At 36.6% G+C, this 21,089-nt stretch overlaps 1 protein-coding gene across 3 annotated transcripts in view; it reads left to right on the top strand.

The window, feature by feature from the left end:
* PGM2L1 (phosphoglucomutase 2 like 1) overlaps positions 1-21,089 on the top strand; it is an 82,475-nt gene that overhangs the window by 54,613 nt on the left and 6,773 nt on the right. Inside the window, exons 6-14 of one of the 3 annotated variants that reach the window (XR_014294550.1) lie at positions 2,237-2,430; positions 3,281-3,470; positions 4,031-4,128; positions 4,828-5,008; positions 6,934-7,027; positions 7,354-7,483; positions 7,716-7,905; positions 12,214-12,347; positions 19,205-19,308. Coding sequence is in view for 2 of the 3 variants with exons in the window: in XM_082626710.1 (XP_082482836.1) it covers positions 2,237-2,430; positions 3,281-3,470; positions 4,031-4,128; positions 4,828-5,008; positions 6,934-7,027; positions 7,354-7,483; positions 7,716-7,905; positions 12,214-12,347; positions 14,253-14,355 (1,314 nt within the window). In the remaining variant the exon portion in view is untranslated. Of the gene's footprint in view, positions 1-2,236; positions 2,431-3,280; positions 3,471-4,030; positions 4,129-4,827; positions 5,009-6,933; positions 7,028-7,353; positions 7,484-7,715; positions 7,906-12,213; positions 12,348-14,252; positions 15,446-19,204; positions 20,437-21,089 lie in introns of those variants that run through there. The other 2 variants (XM_082626711.1, XM_082626710.1) reach the window with 2 other exon arrangements.

A 21,089-nucleotide genomic window follows, 5' to 3' on the forward strand; every position in this document is an offset into this window, starting at 1 on the left:
TTGTTGCGGAGCACAGGCTCCAGACGCGCAGGCTCAGTAGTTGTGGCTCACGGGCCTAGTTGCCCTGCGGCATGTGGGATCTTGCCAGACCAGGGCTCGAACCCGTGTCCCCTGCATTAGCAGGCAGATTCTCAACCACTGCGCCACCAGGGAAGCCCCTTCAGTAACATTTTAAAGATATTTTATCTTTTACATTTCTTTTTAAGTTTATTTCTGGGTATATTTTGTGGCATGGATTTTTCTGTTACTAAATCAGGTAGGGCTACTTTCTGCTGCAGGTTCAGAAAACCCACAAAAGTGGCTTAAGCTGATAGGAATTTATTTTTCTCACATAACAAAAAATCCAGAAGTATGTGGCTGCTGGCATGGTTCTGTAGCTCAGCGTTGTCGGGTCTGGCACCTCTGCAGTTTTTTTGGCCTTTTCTTCAAGCATGGCCATTATATGTGTTGCTGTTCCTCTAGGCATCACATTCACTTACAAGGCAGGGAGGAAAGGCCAAGATGTTTTTTTCTCATGTTATATAAATTTTCATAAAGAGCTTTCAGGGCCTATTGACAGAGTGTTGTTGGTTGCTTGGAATGTGGGAGCATCCTTTAAGAGCAATTTTTGGGTTTGTTTTTTAAATTTCTGCAGGAAACGCAGGCGTTTCACTGACTGGGAGCAATTTCTGTGTCAATTTAGATCTCAGATTTGAAATTTTTTAATCACCCAGAATTTAGAAGAAACAGACATGCTTCCTCATCATCTTTCAATAATAGTGGGCAGAACTTTTTCTATTCTACGTTTCCACTAAGAGTGGCATCTCAGTTCCAATTCCCTACCTTCCACATGGGCATTAAAACTCAGGAGCCGATATAAAAAAAAACAACCAAACAAAAAAGAAACCCCAAAACTCAGGAGTCAGATAAACGAACAGTTCCCAAACCCCAGGTGGCCACAGCGTCAACCCACAGCTTTATCACTCTGGTTTTCTATTCTTTCCTTTTTTCCCACTGCCTGGAGTTTTCCCTTTCCTTCTTGTGAACCAAACTGCATTTTAGATAATACTTTTTCTACTTTATCTAGCATTTTGAGGTGTTTACAGAGTGAGAATTTTTAGGTCATGTAGTCTACCATATTGCTTGATACAGAGTTTTGTACATAGTATATATTCAAAAGTATTCTTCTTTCCTTCATTCAGGACGCAGTAGAAGGGATTCATGTCAAATACATGGGAGAAGTTGGTATAGATATTCTCTAAGCAGAGTCCCTTATAACCTTGAGATCCTGTGAATTATAGAAATACATTTTCTTGCTTTTTTGTTAACTGTTCCTACTGTCTTGATCAGGCTACTTGACAAACTGACAACTTAATGAAATGTATTTTCATTAAATACTGAAAATACATATACTGAAATGTGTATGGAATAATTAGCATGTTAACTATCTTTCCTGGAATAGACTTTATTGAGTGTGACATAAATTCTACTTTAATTTATAGCTGAAAAATAATTTCTTCTTTATCATATAACAGAACCATTTTATAATGCTAAAATTTCATAGTATCAAGTTTCATGGATACTCCATGGTTTCTTAGATCTTCTTTAGTATATATTTAGCTATAGATCTAAGATTATGATTGTACATTATGGTATATGCATATTTTAACATTGTCGTAATGATGCCCCGATTATATTTTACTTGTATTGTTATTAAAGTATACTTCTAAATGAGAAAATAATACTGGATCATTTTATTGAAAAGTCCCTGTGGAATCATTACTATCAATATCCTTAGGTATTTATTAAGTTAGTCCAGTGTTGACATTTTCTACTTGATTAATTTGGTATGCTTCTTTTTATTTATTTATTTATTTATTTATTTATTTTTGGCTGTGTTGGGTCTTTGTTGCTGTGCACGGGCTTCTCATTGCGGTGGCCTCACCTGTTGCGGAGCATGGCCTCTAGGTGCACAGGCTTCAGTGGTTGTGGCATGTGGGCTCAGTAGTTGTGGCTCACGGGCTCTAGAGCACAGGCTCAGTAGTTGTGCATGGGCTTAGTTGCTCCGCGGCATGTGGGATCTTCCCGGACCAGGGCTTAAACCCGTGTCCCCTGCATTGGCAGGCGGATTCTTAACCACTGCACCACCAGGGAAGTCCAGGTATGCTTCTTTTTAAAGTCAAATATCTCTACTGTAGCTAAGAAAACATATGGCCAACATTTCAAGTAATTATAGCTGTGTTTACCTATCATCTAGGTTTATTGGGAAAACGGTGCTCAGATCACATCTCCTCATGACAAAGAAATTCTGAAATGTATAGAAGAATGTGTGGAACCCTGGAATGGTTCCTGGAATGATAATTTAGTGGATACCAGCCCACTGAAGAGAGATCCTCTGCAGGACATTTGTAGGAGATACATGGAAGATCTGAAAAAGATCTGTTTTTACAGGTATCCAAGTGGGAATATAGGATAATATTATCTTAGCATAAGATTAACAAATAAGAGAAAGCAATAGGGATAAAAATGTGTTGACTATTCATTATATTAAAATTATTGTTAAATACTACTATTCGTAATAGTTAAAAAGTAGAAATAACACAAACATTCAAATACTCATTAACTGATGAATGGATAAATAGAATGTAGTGTATCCATACAATGAAATATTATTCAGCAGTGAAAAGAAATGAAGTACTGTTGCATACTACAACATGGATAAACTTTAAAAATAGGCTAAGTGAAGGAAGCCAGTCACAAAGGACCACATGTTGTATGGTTACATTGATATGAAATGTCCAGTGTAGGGTCTATAGGGATAGAAACAGAAAGTGTATTTAGTGCTACCTATGGCTGGGAAAAATGGGAGGATTAGGGTGTGGTGGCTATGGGGTATGGAGTTTTTTGGTGGGTAATGAGAATGTTTTAAAATTGATTATGGTAATGGTTAAACAACTCTGTGAATATAGTGAAAGCCATTCAATTGTATACTATCGATGGATGAATTTATAGTATATTGATTAACTCTCAATAAAGCTGTTAAAAATTATAGCTGAATACATGTATTCACTCTATATAAGGTAAGGAAATTTCCTCTAAAATTTGATTTTTCCTTACCTATTTCCATATTTCTGTAACTATTCCATAAATAGCTAACACTATTTTTAGAAAATATCATGGCTTGTTGAATATATTTTCCTTATTCTAGCAAAATAAATTTTAGCTTTTTCTCTAGATTATTTTAATTATACCACAAGTAGTGAGTTTTATGATATTGACTGAATGATATTTTCCTTTACAGGGAATTAAACTCAAAGACCACCTTGAAATTTGTACATACATCTTTTCATGGAGTCGGACATGACTATGTGCAGTTGGCTTTTCAAGTATTTGGTTTTAAGCCTCCAATTCCAGTACCAGAACAAAAAGATCCTGATCCAGACTTTTCTACTGTTAAATGCCCAAATCCTGAAGAAGGGGAATCTGTGCTGGTATATTTTTTCTATATTTAAATTATTATTAGTGTATTAAACTTTATCATATAGCTAGAACTCTTAGACAGTTCAAAGATTACTTACAAAAGCAAAAAACACTTTAGTTTACATCTTTTAAATTATATTAGAGCCATATATTCTGTTTTGTTTGAAATCTCTATGGTGGATATCCCTACTTCTAGGCTTATTTTAAATTTAGCCAAACCAGATTAGCAGATGCAGACTATTATATATAGAATGGATAAACAACAAGGTCCTACTTGTATAGCACTTGTATAGCACAGGGGACTATATTCAATATCCTGTGATAAACCATAATGGAAAAGAATATGAAAAAGAATGTATATATATGTATAACTGAATCACTTTGCTGTACAGCAGAAATCAACGCAACATTGTAAATCAACTATACTTCAGTAAAATAAAGTAAAAAAAAAAATTTAGCCAAACTAAGTTCCTTCTAGAATTCGTATCACTAACATAGTGCCTACATTTAGGAATATTACATTGAATTTAACATCTTCAATGCAATCCAGCTTTTTGGGTCACCATTTCAGGAACTTTCTTTGAGACTGGCAGAGAAAGAAAATGCCCGGATAGTGCTAGCCACAGATCCTGATGCAGACCGACTGGCAGTGGCAGAACTTCAGGAGAAGTAAGTAAAACCTCTGATGAAAAGCTTAAACTTTGACAAATAGTTTTTGATTTTAAGTATTATAGGCTCATTGGAAATAATAAAAAAAAATAAGAAAATAAATCTCCCATAAGCCTACTATCCAGAGATAACCACCTAGATTGATATTTTGACATTTCCTTCCTATGTTATCTCTATTCAAATATTTAAGATATATTTGTTTTTTATAAAATTGTAATCATACTATATATAGTTTTGTATCTTGATTGTTTCCAGTTAATATTGTACTGTGAGCATTTTTCTCTGTCCTTAAATATTGTTTAAAATATTCATTTTTAAACTGGCATAGTATCGCAACAGATTGCTTTATCAGTGTAATCATTTCCTAATCATGGTCCTTTTGGTTGCTGTGTATTTTTGCCATTATAATGTGGTGACAAATGTCTTTACATAAAGAGGACATCATATTATAACATATTTCTCATTAAGTAAGAAAATAAAAGTAACAGCATAATAATTTTTCAAAGTACTTTGCTGCCATTCCTACCCTAAGCTCTCCCTGGTCAGTTAGAGAAGTAGTAGTAAATGTTTTCTCAAAAATCCCATACAGTAGTTTTTGGGTTTTCCTGTGTGAATGATGGTAATTTGTAGGTCCTGGGGTCAAGGAGTTTTAATGAGAAGTTATAAAGGTCTTGACTTGAATTTTCGTTCTCTCTACAGTGGTGATTGGAAAGTTTTCACAGGGAATGAGTTGGCAGCTTTGTTTGGGTGGTGGATGTTTGATTGCTGGAAGAAAAATAAATCAAGAAATGCTGATGTGAAGAACATTTATATGTTAGCCACCACAGTCTCTTCCAAAATTTTGAAGGCAATTGCACTAAAAGAAGGATTTCACTTTGAAGTAAGAATAGATAATATCTCTGTGCTCCTTTTCTAAACCTATTTCTATAAATTAAAGCCATCTTCCCACCAAAACTGACTTTTATTGATTTCATTTCTAATTCCCTCTTTTTTTCTAATTCTGTTAACACTTTAATCTTTTTGATTGTTTAGTAACGTTGAGCCAAATTCATCCTGTATGTGAGTTTCTGAAACTAAGATAGGACATTCTTTAAAAATTGCCTTAATGCTTACTATTCCATACAACAGTATCTGGCTTCCATACTGAGAAAATCTGGCTCCGAATGACCTCATCAATCGCATAAACTCCACTCCAAAAAATTGTAGGTGTCATTGACTGCATGTTTAGGCTCTTCAAGTTCAGTCTTAAGAAACTTTAAGTAGTCCCCTAGATTGCAAATTAAGACCCAGTGATTCTACATCCAAAAAACAAATAATGACTCTCTCTCAGCACAGATCATTAACCTTTGTGAGCCTCGGGCAGTTAAACTGACCACTTTTATAGCTACTGGGACTGACACCAATTAAGTTACTTTTCCTCTGCCAACTTTGCCAAACATCAGTGAAAAAGTCACCTCTGGGCATTTTTCTTGAGCCACAATCAAGCTACAGGTCTTAACACTAATTGGCTAACTAAAAGAAAATTGAACCTTCCTTAATGAAATAGAACTTCCAGTCTCTGGCTTTCTAAAGTACAAATAGCAAAATAGAAGAAATTGAAAATTTATTCAAACCTAAAATTCTGAATTACTCTAATGTTAACCTTTTCCTTGTAGAAAGAAAAATGTATAATGAGCACAAAAGAAAAAAAAGAACATGATTCTAAAGACCTATTTATAAATGTGCCTCCTTGTTTTTGTTGGGGATGGGGTGCTGCAGATATTTTTGGCTTTTTTTTTTTTTCCAGTGAGGAGGTAGAGAGGTGAATGAGAAATCTTAAATTAGTAATGGAGAGCTCCAGAGTCACTGTGTATTACATGCTCTTTCTATTGACTCTAAAAGAGTTCATGTCTTTAAAATGAACAGTAGTTCATCAGATGAAAATTCCTCAAATCTAATTTCCAAAGAAGGACTTAGTCACTTTTTGATGGTTTTTTTGGGGCCATGCTGTTATGGTAAAAGTACACTTGGTTCAAGTATATGTTGTGATAATGTTAAAAACGTATCATTAAAAAGCTTTGGGCTTCCCTGGTGGCGCAGTGGTTGAGAGTCCGCCTGCCGATGCAGGGGACACGGGTTCGTGCCCCGGTCCGGGAAGATCCCACATGCCGCGGAGTGGCTAAGCCCGTGAGCCATGGCTGCTGAGCCTGCGCGTCCAGAGCCTGTGCTCCGCAACGGGAGAGGTCACAACAGTGAGAGGCACGGGTACCGCAAAAAAAAAACTTTAACGCCTTTGATTGCCCAGATGGACTAAATTACAACCTTCATAGGCACTTTTATATTAGTGCTTATAATACAGCTTAAAGGACAATTTCTAAGAAGGAGTGTAATTGAATCCTGGCTTCATCTCTTATATGCAGTGTAATCTTGGGCAAAGTTATTGAACATCTGAGCCTCTGTTTCAGCAACAGAGTTTTTGTGAGCATTAAAAGCAGCTGTTACAGTGCTTGATAAATAGCAGATGGTCATAATATATGTGAGTATTTATGTTACTTTGTGACTTTATGCATCACCACTTATTGGGTTATATTTCGTGGATTACATCACCTATTTCTGTGCTCGATAAAATGGTAGGGCATCAGTCACGACAGTGTGTGTATCTGTGCCCTTTATGACTATATGTTTACCACTATATAAATCTTTGTGGTGAAGACCATAACAGAAGATCACTATGGAAGTGTTATGTGCATTTAGTGACAGACTTTTCTCTAATATGTATTTTTATGAGAGAGTCACTTAACTAGAATGGCCTCCTCTGCATTTCAGGAAACGTTACCAGGTTTTAAATGGATTGGAAGTAGGATAAAAGACCTTCTGGAAAATGGGAAAGAAGTCCTTTTTGCATTTGAGGAGTCTATTGGTATGTAGTAAATATTAAAATATTTGAAATTTGAATGAGAGCATTTTTTAAAATTAATTCTGTACAGAGGAGTTTTTGTCATCTGGTTTTGCATTTTGAGTTTAAAAAAAAAAAACCACCGCAAACTCCAAAATGTGTAGATACATTTCTCATCAGGAAAAAAAAAAAAAAAGACCTTAAAGGTCCCCTAAATACCTTCAGTATCGGTGGGTTTCATTTATTACTAGGCTTTTAAATTCATTGGTCCTTCTGAAGAAATGTAAAACTATTGAAATTATATATAGGCTTGTGTTTTCCTTCTTTTTAAAGATGTTTTTAATTCTTAGGTTTTCTGTGTGGAACTTCAGTTTTGGATAAGGATGGGGTGAGTGCAGCCGTTGTTGTTGCTGAGATGGCATCTTACCTGGAAACCATGAATATAACATTGAAACAACAACTGATTAAGGTTTATGAAAAGTAAGTTCTACTATTAGGAATTTCGCATTCTAATTTTTTTATTGTTTTGGTGCTACTTTTAACCTTCTAAATTTATTTTTGAGGAATAGTCATTCCTTTTTAAAAAGTACTAAAATTGTCTGCATTAAGGACTGCCACTTTCTACATAACACTGTAATAGGTTTGTCTTTAATACATACTTTCCTAAAGAGTGAGTTGAAATCTGATTTTAACACTTTAAATCTCTGTGCAGATATGGTTATCATATTTCAAAAACTTCGTATTTCTTGTGTTATGATCCAACTACCATCAAAAGTATATTTGAAAGGCTTCGCAATTTTGATTCTCCAAAAGAATACCCAAAGTTTTGTGGGACATTTGCTATATTGCATATACGAGATGTTACCACTGGATATGATAGCAGCCAGCCTAATAAGAAATCAGTAAGTACCTATTTTTTTTTAATTTTCAACAATTTGTGATAACTCATACTACAGTAAAACAGTTGAAGGTCAAGCCTGTGAGTTTCTTGAAACTAGGGTCCATTGTTTTTCTCCAGAGCAGTTGTAAGTTCACCAACTGGCTCTGACTCCCATACTGTCCTCATCACTCCCCCAAGTGTATGCTACCCTTGTGGGTGGGGAGTGGGAAGGAGAATGAGAGAGACAGAAAGAGAAAGGGAGGGAGGGGAAAGGTGTGTGGTGCTAAATAATGTTGAAAATAAAGTCTAAAAGCCCATAATTTTATCATATGATATCACTTATATGTGGAATCTAAAAAATTATGCAAATGAGCATATTACAAAACAGAAACAGACTCACAGACATAGAAAACAAACTTTTGGTTATGAAAGGGGAAGTGGGGGAGGGATTAATTAGGAGTTTGGAATTAAAATATATACACTACTATATATAAAATAGATAACCAAAAAGGACCTACTGTATAGCACAGGGAACTATACTCAATGTCTTGTAATAACCTATAATGGAAAAGAATCTAAAAAAGAACATATATATATATATATATATATATATATATATATATATATATATAGCTGTACACCTGGAACTAACACACATTGTAAATCAGCTATATTTCAATAAAAAATTTTTAAATAAAATTAAAATTTTTTTTTTTTTTTTTTTTTTTTTTTTTTTTGTGGTACGCGGGCCTCTCACTGTTGTGGCCTCTCCCGCTGCAGAGCACAGGCTCTGGACGCACAGGCTCAGCGGCCATGGCTCACGGGCCCAGCCACTCCGCGGCATGTGGGATCTTCCCGAACCGGGGCACGAACCCGTGTCCCCTGCATCTGCAGGCGGACTCTCAACCACTGCGCCACCAGGGAAGCCCCTAAAATTTTTTTAAATTTTAATATTTTACCTAATCATCTTAGCACCTAAAAATAAATAAATAAATAAATGCTTATAATTTCAAAGCTATTCATCTTTCTAGTTTTAACTTCCCTTTTCAACTTTATTCCCTATACCTCCAGCCAAATGGAATAACTTATAGTTTCTTACATATATACATTAAAATTTTTTTTTCTATTTTTGCTCAGGCTTTTTCCTCAGTCTACCTTTTCTTCCTACTGCTGCAGATCCACACTTTAGCCATTTTAAGACTTCATGCAAATGTCACCTCCTCCACATACCCTCCAGGTCCCATAATCCGATATCATCCTCCTGAGGTTTCATTATATACTGTGCCTTCCTCTTGTCATTTATCACTTTCCATCTTATGTTATCATTGTCTTGTTCATGGCAGATCCATTTCTAATATAGCTTTATGCCTGTCAAAGCTCCTGCCTACATAGTGGGTGCTCAACTAATATTTAAAAGCCCTATAGATTGCTGATTATATTTATTTTGTTATTGTTATGATGACAATTATTAGCCTAAATTTCTTTTTTTTTGTTTTTTTTGTTTTTTTGTGTGTGTTTTTTTGTGTGTGGTACGTGGGCCTCTCACAGCTGTGGCCTCTCCCATTGCGGAGCACAGGCTCCGGATGCGCAGGCTCAGCAGCCATGGCTCATGGGCCCAGCCGCTCCGCGGCATGTGGGATCTTCCCGGACCGGGGCACGAACCCGCGCCCCCTGCATTGGCAGGTGGACTCTCAACCACTGCGCCACCAGGGAAGCCCTAGCCTAAATTTCTATTTATAATTTCTGATGTTGTCTCAAGCTTCTAGGCGCATAATATATTTTGGGAAATCTGTAAGCCTTTTATGTAGAATACTACCCATATTCCCTTTGTGTATTTTCATCCAGTCAACAAAAATTAGTTCTCAGTTGTTATTCGGTGTGCACATATGTGTGTTTCTGTTTTTCTGTCTTTGTAAACTAATTGAAAAGAACCAAATTTTTTGCTTCTTTTTATTTCTCTAACGTTGCTGTGGTTAGAATAGTCCTTGGTGTGATGCTTTTTTCCTCTTGAATCCCTTTAAAGTTTATGATATTTGTTATTCAAAGTGCTTTCCTATCTATTCTCCACTGATGCTTACAACAGTTTTGTAAGACTCATAGTGTAGATATTTGTTAATCCCCTAAGGTCACACACAGTGACTGTCAAACACTTCCTGAGTTCTTTCTTCTCCAACTTCAGATTGACGTTAACTGTGTGTTCAACAGGCATTTATTAAAACCCTTCTGTGCTACCGGCATAGGCACACTGGCAATACAGTAATGACAAAGGCACTGTTTCTACACTCAGGAGTCTAGTGGGGAAATGGTCAAGTAAACAGTGGTTACTTTACAAAATGATAAGGGCTACTGGGGGTACATAAGGGTGCCATGGAAGAGCATAGGAAAGACCCTTACTCAGATTTGAGGGGCTTATAGAGGGCTTTGCAGAGGACTTCTGTGAGCTGAGTCCTAGAGTCTGGGTAGGAGTTATCCAGATGTGGGAGGAACAGAGGATGTTTCAGGCAAAGGGAGCAGCAAGTGCTATGTCTGGAGGTGAGAAGGCATGTTTTCTTTCAAAGAACCACAAGGAGTTCTCTACAGCTGTAGTGTGGAGTGCAAAGAAGAATGGCCTGTGCAGTGAGTGGGTTAGAGAGGGGCAGACTTCCAGGGAGGGAGATCAGTTAGTACGCTGTTTCAGTAATCCAGATGAGAGATGATGGGAGCCTGAATGTAATATGATAGCAGTAGTGATGGAGAGAGCCAGACAAAATTGAGTTAAATAAAGGATAAAATCGACAGGACTTGCTAGTTGATGGCCTGTGAGTGGAAAAGAGGGAAGGAAGGTCTCTGTCTTAAGCAACTAGTAGTACCACTGACTGAGAGAGGGATCTCACGGAGAGGACCAGGCTCGCTACACCTGAGGGAAGGCACCACTGTCAACCCTTCTGCCCTAGTACAACTGCCATGGGTCCCTCGAGATACCTTCACAGACTGATTTGTGATCCAGGAGGAGTACCAGTGTTAATCCATATATTTAATGTCAGTAAAGCTTCATTTCTTTTTTTTTTTTTTTTTTTTTTTGTGCGGTACGCGGGCCTCTCACTGTTGTGACCTCTCCCGTTGCAGAGCACAGTCTCCGAACACGCAGGCTCAGCGGCATTGGCTCACGGGCCCAGCCGCTCCGCGGCATGTGGGATCTTCCCAGACCGGGGCACGAACCTGTGTCCCCTGCATCAGCAGGTGGACTCTCAATCACTGCACCACCAGGGAAGCCCCAATAAAGCTTCATTTCATGTTTTAACTTTTAGGTTAAAAAAAATACATATATATTTTGCACCCCAGTGGGTTATTTTGCCTGTCCTCTAGGATATGTGCACTCTGCTTTGGAGACTACTGATAAACTATCTGTGAAAGTGCTTTGAAATTCTAAAGCACTTTGCAAATGTAGAGGCAGTTTGGACTTTGGTACAAATAGACCTGGCTTCAACTTCTTGCTCTGCCACTTAGCTGATTACCTTGAACAGGTCGTTTATTCTCTTTGAGCCTTGTCTATAAATTGGCAGTAATATCTACTTTGCAGGATTATTGTTGAGGCCTGGAGATCATGTGTGTAAGGTATATAATCCAGTGCCTGTACAATTATAAATGTTTAGTAAATGGTACAGCTGTGAATTATTATGCATGTAATCTTTTGTATTTTACAATTCTTTTAAATATTTTTAAATTTTTAATTGCAGTTAAAAAAACATAAAATTTACCATCTTAACCTTTTTTTAAAATTTTTATTTATTTACTTATTTATTTTTGGCTGTGTTGGGTCTTCATTTCTGTGCGTGGGCTTTCTCTAGTTGCGGCGAGCGGGGGCCACTCTTCATCACGGTGTGCGGGCCTCTCACTGTCGCGGCCTCTCTTGTCATGGAGCACAGGCTCCAGACGCGCAGGCTCAGTAGTTGTGGCTCACAGGCCCAGCTGCTCCGCGGCATGTGGGATCTTCCCAGACCAGGGCTTGAACCTGTGTCCCCTGCATTGGCAGGCAGATTCTCAACCACTGCACCACCAGGGAAGCCCCATCTTAACCATTTTTAAGAGTACAGTTCAGTAGTGTTAACCATATTCACATTGTTGTGCAACAGATCTCCAGAACTTTTTCATCTTGCTAAACTGAAACTCTGTACCCATTGAACAAGTCTCCATTTCCCCCTCCTGCTAGCCCTTGGCAACCACCCTCCTACTTTCTCTTTCTATGAATTTTGCTACTTTACACACCTCATATAAGTGGAATGTATTTTACAACTCTTAAAAACAAGAAAGGTACCAAGTGTAATTGAGCTGTTGTTGCATTTGTGCATAGGTGCTGCCTGTGAGTAAAAACAGCCAAATGATTACATTTACTTTTCAAAATGGCTGTGTTGCTACTCTTCGGACAAGTGGGACAGAACCAAAGATAAAGTATTATGCAGAGATGTGTGCGTCACCTGACCAGAGGTGAGAATTGACTTTTTAAATATTATATATATATATATATGTATATATATAAGCTTTATTGAGGTGTAATTTACATTCAGCCATTTAAAGTATACAACAATGTTTCTTAATATATTCAGAGTTGTGGAAACATCACTATAATCAAGTTTAGAACATTTTCATCACCTCAGAAAGAAGCCCCATACCCATTCGCAGTCACTCTCCACTCCCCTCCTTCCCAGCCCTAGGCAATCACCGATCTACTATTTGTCATTATAGATTTGCTTCTTCTGGACATTTCATATAAATGGAATCATACAATATGTGGTCCTTAGTGACTGGCATCTTTACTTAGCATAATGTTTTCAAGGTTCATCCATGTTAGCATGAATCAGTACTTTATTCCTTTTTTAAAAAATTTGTTATCATGGCTCAATGATATTCCACTGTATGGATATACCATATTTTTTTATCCGTTTATCAGAGGATGGACATTTGGGTTATTTCCACATTTTGGCTATTATGCATAATGGTGCTCTAAATGTTTGTGTTCAAGTTTTTGTGTGGACATATATTTTCATTTCACTTGGATATATATCATATATATATAAGGAGTAGAATTGCTGGGTCATATGGTAGTTCTATGTTTAGCTTTTTGAGGAACTGCCAGACTGTTTTCCAAAGAGGCTGCGTTATTTGGGAACTGAATTTTAATTTTTTAGTGAATTTATATTCTTGGGAAGGCTCTCTGAGCTTTAACTCTTTTTTTTTTTTTTTTTTGCGGTACGTGGGCCTCTCACTGTTGTGGCCTCTCCCGCTGTGGAGCACAGGCTCCGGACGCGCAGGCTCAGCGGCCATGGCTCACGGGCCCAGCCGCTCTGCAGCATGTGGGATCTTCCCGGACCAGGGCATGAACCTGTGTCCCCTGCATCGGCAGGCAGACTCTCAACCACTGCGCCACGAGGGAAGCCCTGAGCTTTAACTCTTGATGAACATAAAGAATTGATCAACAAGTAGTTTGTTTATTGCCAAATTCTCATTTTCTACATATAGCATGATTTGACTTAATCTGGCCAATTAATATCCTTTTAGGAGTATGAATTGTGACTAAATTAACTTGACTTTAATAATATATTCAGAGGGTATTTAAACTTTTTAAACTTCCATAAGTAGTATCTCCTATAAGGTTGTCATTGATCAATATATATTTGGGAAGGAGATTTTTTTTGGAATTGCCTTCAGAGCCCAAGTTACATTATTTACTGTTTCCCTAATCTTTGTGTTTAGGAGCAGATTTTATTTCCTTTGGGGGAAAAAAATGACCTCCTGGAGTCATTCAGAGCAGAGTGTGAAGTAAAACATATTGAATAATGCTATCTTTGGTTAAGAATGAAGGTTGATTATTAAAGTAATAAAAATTGATTTGTTGTGTAGCTTGTAAAATGACTGTGAAGGCAGTTTTAAAGAGGCATTCCTAGAAATGTTTTGGGCAGTGGCACCTCTTCAGGTGAGAACTTTGAAGGGAATACTTGCTATTTTTTAAACATCTCATTTTTTTAGTCACATCTCAGGAAGCCATTTTATCTTAATACCTGATATTGGTGTTCTAAGCCATTAAATTATCTGATTCAGGAGAGATCTTTAGATATACTATAACTCATCCATGTTTCATGTACCAAGGAACTCCTTTTAATGCAGTTCAATTTCAGTTTGTGATAATGGTGTTTTCTGTGTGTGTGATTCCCCTCTTCCCACCTTTGGTCTCGTTTTGTTTTGTTTTGTTTTAACTGAGGGAATTTCTCTTTCGTTTACCAGTTGTTTAATCATCCCATCAGGTATATGCCCTCTTAAAAAGTTATAACAACTTGAACAAATTTTAAGGCTATGAAAATAAAGAACTTCAAAATTTTTAACCTTTTTCCTCAGTGACACTGCCTTACTAGAAGAGGAATTGAAGAAACTCATTGAAGCTTTGATTGAGAATTTTCTTGAGCCCAGGAAAAATGGACTGACCTGGCGTTCTGTGTAGTGTTCACCAGTACAGCATTGCTTTGCACTGGCCCATGGAACAGAACAACCAAGAACTTCATGCATTGAACTTGAGTTAGCATTCTCTCTCTGTCTCATCTGGCCAAGTTATCTTTTTCCTTTTCCTTTCTTTCTTTTTGGTTGGCTGACTAAACAAACTGTATACATTTCAAATGAAAAGGTCTGGAGAGAAGTGATTCAAATTTTTCATAATCTTGAACAAAAGTCATTACGTTAAAAGTATTATGGTAACACGTCATTCTTCCTTCAACAGAAACAAAACAATACAAATGAGTTTTCTTATTAAAGTGTGATTAAGCTTAGTTCCATATTCTTGTAATTGTGTATAGCACTTTTTTAAGGCAGATAAATGCTATATAACTGTAGAATTAGTTAAGGAAATTAATCCATAGAATTGGCAAGAAAATGGCATTGTTCCCAGTATACTATGGAAAAGTGTCATTGTTACATCACAGGTATTAACTTACAAATTAGAGTATTTGAAATGAGGTATTTAGCATTTCTAGCTTAGAACAGATGTTACAATATGTGGTTTCAGCACCTTTGTTTCAGGTGCTCTTGGTGCAGTGTAAATTTATTGTATTTATTTAAAATTCTGACATTTACCGAACATAAAACAGTAGTGGCAACGTTCCTAGTGGCTTGGTTCTTGTCAAATTTCTCAGTGCCTTCTCAGGGCATGGTTTGAATTGAAATAGTGTTCTTGCATGGAATATAATTTAATCAGTTAATTTGCAGACAGTTAAAGAAAATCTTCCAAACTATATAGGTGCTTCCCCTCTATATCAAATAGGTTTGTTGATTTAAAAGTGTTATGGGGCTTCCCTGGTGGTGCAGTGGTTGAGAGTCCGCCTGCCGATGCAGGGGACACAGGTTTGTGCCCCGGTCCGGGAGGATCCCACATGCCGCGGAGCGGCTGGGCCCGTGAGCCATGGCCGCTAAGCCTGCGCATCTGGAGCCTGTGCTCCACAACGGGAGAGGCCACAACGGTGAGAGGCCCGCGTATCGCAAAATAAATAAATAAATAAATAAATAAATAAAATAAAAGTGTTATGAATGTAGGTAAAAATCTCAATAAAAGCAGGCTCAGTGTAACTGTAGTTAAGGATCTTCATGTTAGAATTGTGTCAGTTATCACAACCTCTAAGTAAAGAAAAATATCCAAACTAAGAAAGGAGCTGTGAATTTATTTAAAAGCCTAACCTTTAAATTACATTTTTACAAGTATATTTATTTCTTTATCACATGAAGTAATGCTCATTTTACTAAGAAATAAAACATCCAGATTTTAGATCTTATGAAACACTAAAACTACATGTTTTAAAACTAAAGTCCAGGACTTCCCTGGTGGCGCAGTGGCTAAGAATCCGCCTGCCAATTCAGGGGACACGGGTTCGAGCCCTGGTCCGGGAAGATCCCATATGCCACAGAGCAACTAAGCCCATGCACCACAACTACTGAGCCTGTGCTCTAGAGCCCATGAGCCACAACTACTGAAGCCCGCGTGCCTAGAGCCCGTGCTCCACAGCAAGAGAAGCCACCGCAATGAGAAGCCCATGCACCACAACGAAGAGTAGCCCCCGCTCGCCACAACTACAGAAAGCCCACATGCAGCAACAAAGACCCAACACAACCATAAATAAATAAATAAATAAATAAATAAATAAATAAATAAAACTAAAGTCCAATTTATCCTAACATCTTGCTGACTTCTGTAGAATTTCTGATCGCAAGAGTACTATTTATCTTTTTTAGTGTGGAAAAAAATTTTTTTGGAGGGTCACTTTTAGTTGATTCTGCATCTTCCAGAAAAGAGTTAATAGGGAAGTGTTGTTTAATCTTCTTAAGGTGTATCCTATCCTACATAGCTCACAGAGTACTTAGTACATGTGGTATAGTTAAGAGGTAACAATAATGAGGCCTTGGATGTACGTAATTATACTAAACAAATTGCCTATGGGCGATAACTAGTATGAGAGAATTTATTTCCTAAATAATAATAATAATATAAAATTTGAACTGACTAGAACATTTATTAAATCATGGTTTGGTTTATTGCAGCTATCAGCTAACATTTGGTTGAATCCAGATAATCCAGATGTGATTTTCAAATTATTGTATTGCCACTATTGTTAATTTGTTCCTTCCTTACTTTCTTGTAGCTGAGTCTTGTGTGACTGTAGATAATAGAGCTAAATGTAGAGCACTATTTCTGAATGAATTTGTTTTCAAAGGCTTTGCACTAAAGAAGAAATGTGTAGAATTTTTTGCTTTATTTGCTTTTGGGAATGTAGACTGTAATTTAGGAAATGGCCTATATTCTACAAAGTGGTATGAACAATGCTATATATATATATATATATATATATATATATATATATATATATATATATATGAAAAATATGTATATTGGGTTTTAGTATCTGTGTTTCAGTGACTGAAGAACAAAGTTGAGCTAAAATGATACAATAGCTCATTCATAATCACTAAAGTCGTGTCATACTATCATTCTATTATAAATGGAACAGTTTTGAGTGCTTTAATATAATGCAACACTTGAGTCATCTTAATCAAGGTGAAAAGTCATTAAGGCTTGGATTCTTATCTCAAAAATTTAAAAATCCAAAGTTAAAATTAACAAAATTTTACAAATGTTCCTGAAGTGTATAGATTGAGGGAATTATTTGATTCTAGACAAGCTCTCGAGTCTGTCTAAGCATATTTAACAAGAACTTGACATAGTGGGTGTACACTTGCCTAACAGAATAAATTCAGTAGCCCCAGCCAACCAGGAGAAACAGAAGTACTGGCCAGTAGGTCTCAGCCTTAGGATCTACATTGTTTATCTTTTTGTTTATGAATAATATCATGGAAATGACTGCATTTTCATTGAGTGTGTAAATCAAAACTGGTATTTTCTAGAGCTTTGGGGAAAAGGAAAGAATTAATGGGGCAAGATCAAAGCACTGGAAATAAACAGTAGAAATAACAATAGAAAGGTCAGTAAGGTGGCACAGGAAATGCTTCTTGTGAAGGGCAAACTTATCACCCGAAAAGTGGGGAGTGAACTGGCTGTGGGCAAGTTGTTTACTTGTGTTTACTTGTTATTATGATGAGCAGATAGTGATGCTTTTGTTTTCCTTTATTAGTGACCACTAAAAAGAGACCAGGGAGGCCTTTGAGGAGGTGAGGAAAAGTACCTCTCTTACTGATTCAGTTCCTGCTAGGATGTTGTATTTTAGGATCACATGGGAACTGGGGAGGGGAGTATATAGCAGAAATAAAAAGGAATGAAATATAGACTGGGAAATAAGATCCATGAGAAGAAGTTCAAAGGATTAAGATCATTTAACTCTGGAGGAGAGAGAGCTGTTGAGATAGTTTAATAACTCTTGAGTTATTAATTGAATCGTTTATTGAAGAACTCAAAGTAGGAAGTTTGATAATATGACAAACTGTTCTCCATCTCCATCAAGGACAGAATAATAGGGAATAAGGATTTTTTTTAAATAAAATTAAACATTTTAACATTAAAGGGGTATACTAAATGGCTTTTTAAGGTTCCTTCCAATACTTTTTTTTTTTTTTAATCTCAGGTTGGAACAAAGATGATGTCATAAAGAACACTGAAAGTAACATTTCAGTTTCACTCCATACCTAGAAGAATTTAGCTCACAAGATGGTTCTTGTGTATGTTGAATAGTAGATGCATGAGTGCAGTCTTTATTCATTGTATAAAGACCTGCTTAATTTAACCTGCAAATTAAGTGAGACTTGAACACAATTTTGTTCATCTTGAAGAATGTATAGCATTATAGGATAGTTGAGAGGTTTGTTTTAAATATAAATTATTGTTATTTGGATGTTGTAACTTCAGCAGACAGAAGGTTCTAAGAGATTGGATGCTTTGGAATATCTTTATATAGGGAATAGACCTCCTAGTTCTTAAGCAAGTTGCTTCTGGAATTGATGCAACAAAGATAATAGCTGGAGTTTAATGGAGAAATTGTTCTACGAACTGCTGCTATTGGTATTTCTCTTAGATGTTTTCCACTGATGTTTGTGATGCTTGAAAAATCCAAATTCTGCTTGGATAAATTTGTTTTATGCTTTTTTCTCTCTACCTCCCTCTTTCCCTAGGTGCCCTCCCACATTTTGTTACTGTGAAAAGCTGTTGTCCTTTTACCTCACTGATAAGTGATCTTAACTGTATTCATTCAGAATGCTTTACACTTATTCCTAAGCTGTTTTTGTTTATGGACTTTGGGTTATTTTGTTATTATTGTGAGAATATTTAAGACATTGTAAGAAGTAATTTTAAATCTATTGCATAACATTTTTTGGTTTGTCTGGATACTACTATATATTAATTTATTATGGCCTTTTACAATTCACTTGTTTTCTGAAATTGCTCTAGAAACTGATGAAGAAAGAGTCATACTAACCTAAATGAATGGTCAGTTGATCTAGCATTTTATTTCAGGTTTCCTTGTACTTTGGGCATGCAAAGCACAAGATCTGAGATAATCTTTTTGCACATTTGTCCCTTAAAGCATCTTACCCTAAGCCATAAGAAGACTAAGTGGAAAGAAGAGAATCTCTCATTGTCTGACTCTTTATACAGCCTGATTTTACTCCCGGTTTGAAACAAAGTTAGTGTTTACCATTGGTTACTTTAAATATTCACCATACTGTTACATTCATTAAGACATCTGTTTGTTAATTCACGAGAACATAGAGAAAAAAGAGAACATAGAAGAATGAGTAAAGTGACCAAGATAAGGGCAAAGTGACGTACCTAAAGTTTGCTTCTCAAATTTTTCCACCAGCATAATCCTCAAGCAGAGGAGCCTGAATGTGTAGGGGAAGGGGCCTGAGAGCAAAATCAGAAGCAGCCTGCCACTCATGAAATTTCCTGTTCTGTCTTAAAAATGTAAGTGAATTTTGCATTCTCCATAATAAAACTGTTTTAGTATAAAAATGATTCCTTCAGTCTTCATGGAAACTGGTGCTGCCAGAAAGAGGCACCGTGTTTATCACATGGGCTCTCAGTTTTCTCCCCCCCGCCCTCCCTCAGTTGCTGCATTATCCCTGGGGGTACCACACTGACTCTAGTGTGAGAAATATAAACACATACCAAGCATATTCCCTTTAGAAGCTGACTTTTGAAAGTATTAATGCCAAATTGAAGTGACCTGAAACAGTTATGTTACCACTGAACCTTGTAATATAGTCAGAGGTGTTGGCCAGTTTGTTCTCTTTAATTCTTTGGCATTCCTTGACTAAGAAGGAGCACCTGACTATCAGCTCCCTGAGAGCAAGGATCATGGTTTATTATTTTTTCATCTCCACACCACCTAGTATAGTACCTGTTGTAGAGTACTTAATGGATGACAATAGGAATTATGGGATTTTATTTTAAAGAAACAAATAGTTTAGGAAACAATTGAAAACATTCATTTTCTGATTCAGCTTTTAAAACAATTCTCAGTACTGAAGTTTATTAAGCATGCACACCCTTAAATACCCTGTTTCTTTTTAGAGAGAAGAGCATATTCCTATTTCGAAATTGTATGTAATGCCTAGTGTTTTACGCTCAAAGCAAGATGTTGGCCAAGAAGGCTAAGAAAGTGTCTGTGTAGACTTAATATCACTAGTATTAGTGCCATTATGAGCCTGCTAGGGCTGCTTTCCAAGTGAGTCACAACTAATTTGATACTGTTTGGTATATTTTTGTTCAGTGTTATGATTCATCATATATCTTACAAGAACCACTCAAACAAGAGTTGCATCTGTGTATGATGAGGCCTTGTGTTATAGGCTAAAACAAACTCTTTGTATACATCATTGAATATGCCAGATAAAATATATGCAGTTAAGAATTATTTATTTTTTTGTGTAGCAGTAGTTCAAAATTGTGCCCTTGTTTTAATAGTTTCTGTCAACATCTTCTCATTTTTCCTTACAAAAACACCAGGGTGTATCATAAGTACTGCCTATGAGAATTTGCATTTAAGTATTTGTGTGTGTGGTTTTCGTGTGGTTTTAGCCAAATGAAGTGTTATCAGTAATAAACAGGTCTCTTCATAGGCATGAGTTTCTGTGTAATTTTTATTATCTTAGATACTGTGTAGTTTATAAAGTTGGCTATCCAAACTGAACACATTCTTGATATATATATATATATATATATATACACATGGCATATATACGTTCTTGATATATATACATGGCATATATACATTCTTGATATATATACATGGCATACCCTAGAAGCTACTTTGACCCTAAATGAATATTACAGCTCATTACTCAGTAAATATTTCTTGATTGGTTCATCAGCAGTCCCAGAAAAAAGGACTAACATTAAAGTTCTTTCCACCTTATTTTTCTCCTTCTCTCCTTCAGTTGACCTAATTCGTCTGCCCATGTTAGCATCAGCTAATATAATAAAAAGTTAAAGGTTTGGAAATCTCTCAAAGAAGTAACTATATAGCTGTGATAAAGTAGTGGTGGTCATGGAATTAGTTTCCAGGGTTGTTAGGACCCTGTAGTCCTGGTCTCCAGGAAGGCCTGCCTTCCTCTGATCAGGCTTAAAGGTAAGATGAGTGAGAGTAACATTCTACAAGGTCATTTTATCACCTTCTGCATGGAATGTTCTGGGAACCATGCTAATCCCATCCCTAGCGCTTCCTCCATTTTATTGTTCATAGC

The sequence above is a fragment of the Mesoplodon mirus genome (assembly GCF_964341445.2).
Source record: "Mesoplodon mirus genome assembly, chromosome: 7".
In the NCBI taxonomy this organism is placed as follows: domain Eukaryota; kingdom Metazoa; phylum Chordata; class Mammalia; order Artiodactyla; family Ziphiidae; genus Mesoplodon; species Mesoplodon mirus.